General features: G+C 40.5%; 1 protein-coding gene across 1 annotated transcript in view; it reads right to left on the bottom strand.

Moving 5' to 3' along the window:
• Window positions 1–466: 466 nt before the first annotated feature.
• Window positions 467–9,748, bottom strand: part of LOC124544915 (cytochrome P450 6j1-like) — a 114,849-nt gene continuing 105,567 nt past the window's right edge. Inside the window, exons 7-8 of the mRNA XM_047123654.1 lie at window positions 8,856–9,107; window positions 467–1,077 (exon numbers count right to left, since the gene is read on the bottom strand). Of these exons, the coding sequence (XP_046979610.1) occupies window positions 905–1,077; window positions 8,856–9,107 (425 nt within the window). The 3' untranslated portion in view covers window positions 467–904. The remainder of the gene's footprint in view (window positions 1,078–8,855; window positions 9,108–9,748) is intronic.

Genomic DNA, 9,748 nt, shown 5'->3' with positions numbered 1-9,748 from the left:
CAAGTTTACATGAACTCTGCAGAGAAATAAACATAGGCAGGAATTTAATTTTAAATGGTCTCTCATATAAAGAATGCTCAGTCAATATGAGCCCTGTAAATCTTCATGAACAGATCACATTAAACAACACAAAGTTTTTGGCAAGTGATATACATAAAGAGATGCTTATCTCTACGTCATTAATACTCTTACAGTCTGTTGTATAAACAGAAAGCTGTACTCTTGAGAGCATATGGTAGCTCCTGAAGAGTGATACAGTGCATGGTAGATTTTACCAGTGAAACTGTTTGCAGCACAAGGTCAGAACCATGTTTAACTTAAAATCTAGACTCCCAGTCTAGAGTCTTTTCCACCCTATGAAGTGATTTTTAACTTAGCAATGACAGTGTGACTATGCTGCACTGGAAGCCAGAACTAATTATGGACTAAGACATCTTGTTTAATAAAGAAACAAGCAAGTCTAGTAACTTGAGTAAACTTCTTACAGATGCAAACACACAAGACCTTCAAGCCCATTTAAAGACAGTGTAGATCTACCGAAATTATGCTACTCTGGCATAGTTCCAAGACACACGTAGCCTACCTCTTTCAGAAGATATATTATAACACTCATGCATGGTTAATATCTTGAGTTCGGGAACATTACCATGACAATAATTTAAATAGTTGCTGATGAAGCAGTATCCGAGACTTCAGTAACAGTATGTAACTTACTTCCTGGCTTCAGTGTGCTGGATTTTTGGATTTTGTTTCCACTTTGTTAGCAGTACTTTCACTGCACTGTTCTACGACAACTGTCAATAGAACTAAAAGAATGCAATTATGCTGTGATGCATTCACTGACACACTATGGCAGTCCACTTCTGTGAGTGTTGTGCCTGGACTGTTGACTACCCAGGACTCATCACTGTGTTGCCAGCTTCTGGAAGCTGAGCAGCAGTGGCCCTTGTGGCTTCCGGAGGAAGGTTTTGGGGTCCAGAAGCAGAGGAACTGGCGTATGCACTGTGGGACCAACGACGAAGTTGCTGAGGATGTGCACAAGGCCAAGACGCACCTGCATCAGACCCATCCTCATTCCTGTAACAAAAGCATATGTTTGTAACAGCATAGCACACAGACATTACAGAATCTCTTGTGTAAACCGTGTAATAGCATATATGTTTGGTCCTATGTGGATATGTGGAACTTAAGAGTGGAATGTCGCCAAAAGGCAAAGTGTGGTATGGTAGATAAGGCAGACCACCCCAAATACATTCAGAATGAATAAATGTATCAAGGTGCACATTTTGTGAACTACAGTGGACAATTTTGTAATGTACGCAATTAATGACTCCAACTTTTTAAAAAAATACTTTTTTCATTGGAAAATGACTTCAAAGAGGAATTCAATGACATAATGTGTGGAAGACAATCAAACAGAAACAAATTAATAGCACTGCAAACCACTGTCCCACAGCCACGAGAAGCAGTGCCACCAGTACCTGCTCTAGTGTATCAAATGCAAACAAATACCTAATGGAGGTACGGTTTATGTGTTTACATTCATCCTAGAAGCCCAACAGTCTGTGCTCATCTGTTGTAGCAATCAGACAACTTGCCCTTGAAACTGTATAGACTTTAACAATTATAAGACATCCAAAAAAGTGTGTGTGTTCTGGCACCGCTTGGTGAGCAGATTTTTTTATCTATCCAGTTACATTATTTTAATATAATAGAGGGATACATTCCACGTGGGAAAAATATATCTAAAAGCAAAGATGATGTGACTTATCAAACGAAAGCGCTGGCAGGTCGATAGACACACAAACATACACACAAAATTCAAGCTTTCGCAACAAACTGTTGCCTCATCAGGAAAGAGGGAAGGAGAGGGAAAGACGAAAGGCTGTGGGTTTTAAGGGAGAGGGTAAGGAGTCATTCCAATACCGGGAGTGGAAAGACTTACCTTAGGGGGAAAAAAGGAGGAAAAAAGGACGGGTATACACTCGCACACACAACACACATATCCATCCACACATATACAGACACAAGCAGACATATTTAAAGACAAAGAGTTACATTATTACATTATTTTGTTGAAAAGTGGATATGGTTTTTGTTTTTGATGAAATCATAAAACCTTTGCAACCAATCCTTTCAAATATAATTTTAAAAAATTAGGAAACTGGAACTGAATAATAAAATACACCAACAGTAAAGAACAGTAACTGATGAGAAAAAAGCCACTAAAATTTGACAGTGGTAATATGCAGTATACACATCACTAAGAGGCAGCTTGAATGTGCAAGTGCAATCAGCCAGAGGAGTGTTCCATGAATACTATATTCCAATGCAGTTCATCCTTTCCACATTCTGCTTCATCAACAGCTCCATGTCAATAACTTCGAAAACCTGTTATGGTTCAGGGGCAGGCTTTTCAGGAATCACATAATTGGTCCCTGTATTATTGGTGCAACTTAAAATAGCCACAAGTATCCACAGTTAACAGATACGCTGCCACAAATATTAGAGGACACCCCACTGTGGTTTTAACGTGATGTGCGTCACACTTACTCACATAGATAGTTGCAACAGAGCTTCTTAACAGAAGATTTGGATATTGGTTGCACTGACTGTTCTGGAAACACAAAATGATTCGTATTCTCTTCAGACTTTACAGCTTGGAATTTTCATCTGTGCATTAAATTAAAACAAGAGTTCTACAAGCAAATACTGAAGAATCATTGAGATGTGATGCAACAAGAGCCTGTGCTATGATAAGTCCAGTTTAAATTAAGCACGAAGATGGATGTAGTTATGTATACTGTGAGACCAGCTGTCATACTGGAATGAAATTCATGTTACCTAAGCAACTCATAATTATGACAGCTAAACGCTCTTCAATATGCCGAGAAGCATGTGGGCTCTGAGTTCTTTACTCTTTCTGATTCCAGATCAGCATTCGAACTATTCCAAGGCATCTGCACTGTGGACAGTCCCACCAGCCAATAGCATAGATATCATGAATCTGAGGTTACAGATGATAAGCAGGAATCAGGAAGTTAAAATGTGCTGGGTAAAAGTCCACTGTGGCATACCTGGCAATGAAAGAGTAGATAAGCTAGCCAAAGCAGCTGTCTATGATTGAGTAAAAGGATACATGGAATAATCAGCCACAGATCTTTTAAACATAATTAAATCAGCAATGTGGGAGAAATGTAATTCTGAATGGCAACAAACCGTTAAATACAAAGGCACAGAAATCTTGCCAAAGTGAACCCACTGCTGATTCCAAGTTTCTGGCACAAGAAAAATCAGTGCTTCCAAAGACTGATGAACACTACAAGACACCTCACATTGAACCACAGCTCTTACAGGAAGCATCTACACCATACTGGTCTAGTGACATTCCTATTGTGCATTCACATCATTTTTGGCTATGCAAACAGATACTGTCTACAAGTTACCTCCTACATTGTCTGGTTGATTGAAAGACTTGACAATGTGTCACTCTTCATGCCTTTTCATTGGAGGAGCAGGTCAACTTCTAAGATGATTCTACTGTAATTTTATGTTTATATTGATGCATAATGTATTAAATCCAATGTTTGATGTGTTGAACCTTATATGTATGATGACACCTGATCCTGGTCAGATGAAAAAAATTGCAAAGACTCAACATTTTTAGCACAGTCAAGCACATGAACTGTTCCCAAGTTACATGCTTGTTTGCATTTGGTACAGTAGAAGAGATATTTGTAGGACCTCTTCTCTTGAAGGCAGAAGGGTTAGTTTTGCAGTGCTGTTACTGTTTCACCAACATCCACACATATTAAGCCTTTAAAATCCTCTTTAAAGGGTCTCCTCAATGACACAAAAGGTATATATTACCATTTTCAAACATGAAAGATTTGTGTCATATTTTGGCAGCTATAAAAGTTGAAAAATCTCTTGCCTACATCAGAGAATTTACCACACTGTCACCTATAACTTAGCAAAATCTGCAACTCAACAGGTTTACTTGTTATGATTGCATTTGAGTTGGTCTGTCTTAGCTGCCTCACCAATTGTGCCCACTTTTGCAGTTTATGAGATGACATAGACAGTTCTTGTTATGGACCTACTGTTCATAGCCAGAGTGTAAGTTTGTGGTTCCAGAAACCATACATAAGCAACTCCACTTCTTAAAGTTCTAAAGCATAATTTCTCAGATACAAATGGACAGAGCAAAAAAAAAGTTGTTACCAATATTTGAATTGAATTTTAGCTTGTCCTTTTCATACACTAATATAGTATTTTTAAAATAATAAATAGTAAATTCAAACAATGGAAAATCCAGGATGGAATGTAACAATATTAGAGAAGGAAAGTTGCTATTCAACATATAGCGGAGATCCTGAGTCAAGATAGGCACAGCAAAAAGATTCACACAATTATAGCTTTCGGCCATTAAAGCCTTTGTCAGCAATAGACACACATACACTCACACAAATGCAACTTGCACACACGTCTGCAGTCTCAGACAACTGAAAGCACACTGCGAGCAGCAGCATGATGATAGTGGCGACTGGATTGGGGGGGGGGGGGGGGGTAAGGAGGAGGCTGGGGTGGGGAGGGGGAGGGATAGTGTGGTGGGGGTGGTGGACAGTGAAGTGCTGCAGTTTAGACGGAGGGCAGGAGAGAAGGTGCGGACGGGTAAGTAGTAGAAAGGAGAGAAAAAAAGAAATTAAAAGACTGGGTGTAGTGGTAAAATGATGGCTGTGTAGTGCTGGAATGGGAACAGGGAGGGGCTGGATGAAGTTTGAGGCCAGGAGGGTTATGGGAACATACGATGTATTGCAGGGAAAGTCCCACCTGGCAATTCAGAAAAGCTGGTGTTGGTGGGAAGGATCCATATGGCACAGGCTGTGAAGCAGTCATTGAGATGAGGGTTATCATGTTTGGCAGCATGTTCAGCAACAGGGTGGTCCACTTGTTTTTTGGGCACAGTTTGTCGGTGGCCATTCATGTGGACAGACAGCTTGTTGGTTGTCTTGCCTACATAGAATGCAGCACGGTGGTTGCAGCTTAGCTTGTAAGTCACGTGACTGGTTTCACAGGTACCCCTGCCTTTGATGGGACTGGTGATGTTAGTGACTGGACTGGAGTAGGTGGTGGTAGGAGGATGTATGGGACAGGTCTTGCATTTAGGTCTATACAGGGGTATGAGACATGAGGTAAGGCATGGGGAGCAGGGGTTATGTAAGGATGGACGAATATATTGTATAGGTTCGGTGGATGGCAGGGAGGGGTGGAATGGATAGTGGGCAGGACATTTCTCATATCAGGGCATGATGAGAGGTAATCGAAACTCTGCCGGAGTATGTAATTCAGTTGTTCCAGTCCCGGATGGTACTGAGTTACAAGGGGAATGCTCCTCTGTGGCCGGACTGTGGGAAACTGGGAAGATAAGGCATGGGAGATTTGTTTTGTACCTACCCAGCAAGCCAGTAGTGGATTATGATTTCTGCTTTCAAAAATAGAATGGGCATTGGAAAGGACGGATATAACCAATGAGAAACTGGCTATAAACGAGGACTAAGATTTGGAACATTAAATATACAAACATTGACTGGAAAGGTGGAGGAGATGGTAGAATGATGGACAGAAGGAGTTAGCTGAAACAAGATGGAAAGGAGAAGGAAGGAGACAACTGAGGAAAGGCTACCGACTGTACTGGAGTGGAAATGAGGAGGGTAGGAGAAATGGAGTTGGAATAGTAGTAAGAGACAGATTAAAAGAGGAAGTGAAGAGAATAAGTGATAGGATGATGATGACCAAAATATCACTCAAGGGGGCGACCATAGAGGTAATACAAGTGTATGCGCTTCAGGTGGGTTGCACTTTTGAGGAGAAGCAAGTGTTTGAAGAGGAAATGCAGAAGCAGATGGGAAGGAACAATATAATAGTAACGGGGGATTTAAATGCACACATTGGAAGAGAAAGACAAGGCTGCATAAGTGTGCTTGTACCAGAGGGTTGGGGCTGCCGAAATGAAGAAGTTGAAAGACTATTTGAGTTCTGTCAAATGAATGGCTTGCTGGTTGGGAGCTCTTGGTTCAGGAAAAGCGAGAGCCACAAGATTACCTGGTACAGTCAAGACTTAAAGAGAAAGTCAATAGTTGACTACTTCCTGTACAATAGTGAGATGAATAGGAACATCACTGACATTAAGGTAATACCATCAGAGGCCTTGGATAGTGACCACCGTTTGCTGGTAATGAACCTGAGAGGGACTAAGGATGATAAAGGGACAGAAAACCAGGAAAGACATAAAAGAATATGGAAGTTGAAGGAGGAAGAAAGCAGGCTACAGTACCTACAAGTAGTAAAGGAAAGAATTCCAAAGGATGAACCAAAAATGGTAGAAGAGGGATGGGGTAGATTCAAGGAAACATTAGTAAGTGCGGCGGAAGCAATATGTGGGAGGACAAGCAACAAAAAGAGATGGAAAGAAACACCCTGGTGGAATGATAAAACAAAGGATATAGTACAGAAGAAGAATAGAGCCTTTAGAGTATGATTCCAGAAGAGAACAGTAGAGACAAGAGAAGAGTATCAGGCAAGAAAGAAAGAAGCAACAAGAGTGGTGGTGGAGGAAAGAAGAAAGTGGAGGAAACAATGGATCAGAATGATGGAGGAGTATAAAGTGGACAAGATGTAAAGAATGAGAAGGAACTCAAGAATATGTGGAAGGAGTATTTTGAAGAACTCCTGAACCTGAATGAGGACCTGGATGAGGGGGGATACGCTAAGGAGAAAAAAGAGGAGGAACAGCAAATAGAAAAAGACCTTACATGAGGAGAACTGGAAGAGGCATTAGACAAGGTGAAGGGAGGGAAGTCACCAGGTCTGGACGAGCTAAGTGTAGAGATAGTGAGAGCAGCAGGAGAGGTGGGGATGCAATGGCTACATCAAGTAATGAAAATTGTGTGGAGTCAGAAGATGATCACAGAAAACTGGAAGAAGGGAATAACTGTCCCAATCTTTAAGAAGGCAAATAGAAACGAGTGCAAGAACTATGGTGGGATAACATTGTGAGTCATTGTGCAAAGATTTTTGAGAAAATTTTGGAAGCACAAATTTGGGCATAATTAGAAGGAAGAATGAGAGAAAAGCAGCATGGCTTCAGGACAGGAAGGTCCACAGTGGATCTAATTTTTGCTGTAAGACAACTGCAGGAACAGCACTATGAATATGGAATAGATCTACTAATGACCTTCCTGGACATTGAAAAAGCATATGGTAGTGTACGTAGAAGCAAAGTGTGGAAAACCCCAGAGAACAGAGGAGTAGCAAAACAGATTATTTGGAGGATAAGGGAAATGTACCATGGTAGTGTGAGCTGTGTGAAAGTGGGAGGAGAGAGATCAGCATGGATTTAATGAAAGAATGGCTTCAGGCAGGGAAGTGCACTTTCACCATTACTCTTCATTGTAGTAACGAATGATATAATGAGTACAGTAGCACAAGTAATTGGTAAAAGGGAGATGAAAGCTATGGTGTTTGCAGATGATCTGATGATTTGGGGAAATAAGGAGGAGGAAGTAAAAGAGCAGTTGGACGTGTGAGAATGAACAGTACAAGAATATGGGATGAAATTTAGTATAAGTAAGATTCAGATGTTTATCACAACAAGAAAGGAGAGAGGAACAACTGGAATAAGAATTGGTGGGGAACGATTGAGGAGAGTGGAGAGTTTCAAGTACCTAGGAAGCCTTATGCAGGAAGATGGAAAAAACAACAGAGAAATAAATGAGTGGGGGAGAACAGCAGAAGCATTTTGTAAGTGTCAGAAGCCTGATATGGACCAAGTATGTACCCTAAATCAGTAAAAAGGTTATATACCGGTCATACTATGTCCCGATCCTGACGTAGGCATCAGAAACCTGGGTTATGAAAGGAAGAGAGAAAAGCAAAGTAGAAGCTAGTGAGATGAAATTCTTGAGAAACAGTATTGGAGTGACAAAGATAGACAGATTATGAAATAAGAGGATCAGCTAGTTAATGAAGGTGGAACCATTACAGGATGAGATAGAGAAATCAAGGCTGAGATGGTATGGACAGGTTAAGAGAATGGAGAAGAGGATACCCAGGAGGATACACAAGATGAAACTGGAAGGAAAAATACCAAGAGGAAGACAGAGAGACAGATGGCTAAAGGAGTAGAGGAATGTGTCCAGAAGAAAGGAGAAGACTGGACCAAGGTGAAGATGGAGAGATGGTGGCAAGACAGAAGACGATGGAGAGGCCTGTGTTCCATACAGGCCCGGCCAGAGGCTGGAAACTGTTCAAGATGATGATGATGATGGTGATGATCAGCTGTAGTGGTTCCCAAGGCTGTTGAACATATACAGAATTTCTGCTAATTGAGCTCTGCATCGTAAAACTGATTTAACCCTCTTCTGCATAATAAATCTGCACATCACACTTTTTACACCATTCAACATCCACTAGTTACTAAACTTCATTAACAAGATATTTTGTAGCTTCTACTGAGGGGGCTATAACTCACTTGATGCTAAAATTTTGTTCAACAGTAATTACAGTCTTTGCAGGAAAAATATTGTGCATCAGGGAAAGAGGTTATTTAAAACGACTCTTGACAGATTCATCAATTTATGCACAGTGTGAATTCTAATTGCTCTAATTTGCTTTAAAATGATATTTCAAACTATTTTTTTGAAAGGTTCTTAATTAAATACCTTGCACTTTGGTAACTTAGTTAGCTGCAAATACCTTTTTGCAATGATTTTATGTAATGACTCAAAGTTTCTGGGAACAGTTCATATAATGCATGCAATTTTTTGTGCAGGTGACTGAAGTACAGTACTTACCAATGCACTGTCTGGGCCCATCACCAAAGGGCAAGTAGGTGTAGTTAGGCCGCCCCTTTGAGTTCTCCTCACTGAACCTGTCGGGTATGAAGTGATGCGGCCGCTGCCAGTACCTCGGGTCGTAGTGCAGACCCAGCACCGAGATCACCACCCCTGTGTCTTTGGGCAGCACTACAGATGTGCCGGGGATCTGGTAGTCCCGTGTTGAGCGCCTGTCCAGGAAGTTGACCACGGGATACATGCGAAGGGCCTCTGTGAGCAGGTAAAGTTAAGGATCGGTAGGGCTGTGACATAATTCTGTTTAATCCTCCACTTTTTATGTCAGTTAAGATCTGGGTTCAAGAACATTTTTTGACATAAGTGACATATCATTTGCTCCCCAACCACCCCTCCCTCCCTCTCCTGCTCCCTCAGACATTACATGGCTGTATTCCCTTGGACTCCTGGTAAGAACTTTAAAAATAAATATAAAGCTAGACTTAGTAGAAATTGGTTATTTTCTCTTAAAATGAGTACTACAGATACATTCCTCTGTAATGGGAATAAATTTCTACATTTTATTTCAGTGCTAAATGTTACGAGAAAAAAACAATTCATATTTATTTAACGTAAATCTTGAGAGTTTTAAAAGCTTTTAGTGAAAGCAAAAAAATTAGACCTACAGTACTGTTCTAGCTTCAGTATTAATGTGCTACCAGTATGGCTAGAAAGAAATGAAACATAAAATTTGTTATCATTTTTAGTTCGATAACTGAGGTTTGCAATTCTCTAACTTGCACATTATTTCACTTTCAGTCAGAACATGTACTTATACTGAGATGTTAAACATAAGACACTATTTAACTGGGGAAAACTTACCAGTAAGCAGTTAAGTGTTAGGGAATTTTTCACAC

The sequence above is a fragment of the Schistocerca americana genome, chromosome 8 (genome assembly GCF_021461395.2).
Source record: "Schistocerca americana isolate TAMUIC-IGC-003095 chromosome 8, iqSchAmer2.1, whole genome shotgun sequence".
NCBI classification, from domain to species: Eukaryota; Metazoa; Arthropoda; class Insecta; order Orthoptera; family Acrididae; genus Schistocerca; species Schistocerca americana.
The sequence above is the reverse complement of the archived record's forward strand: the minus strand, read 5'-3'. Positions and strand labels throughout refer to the sequence as shown.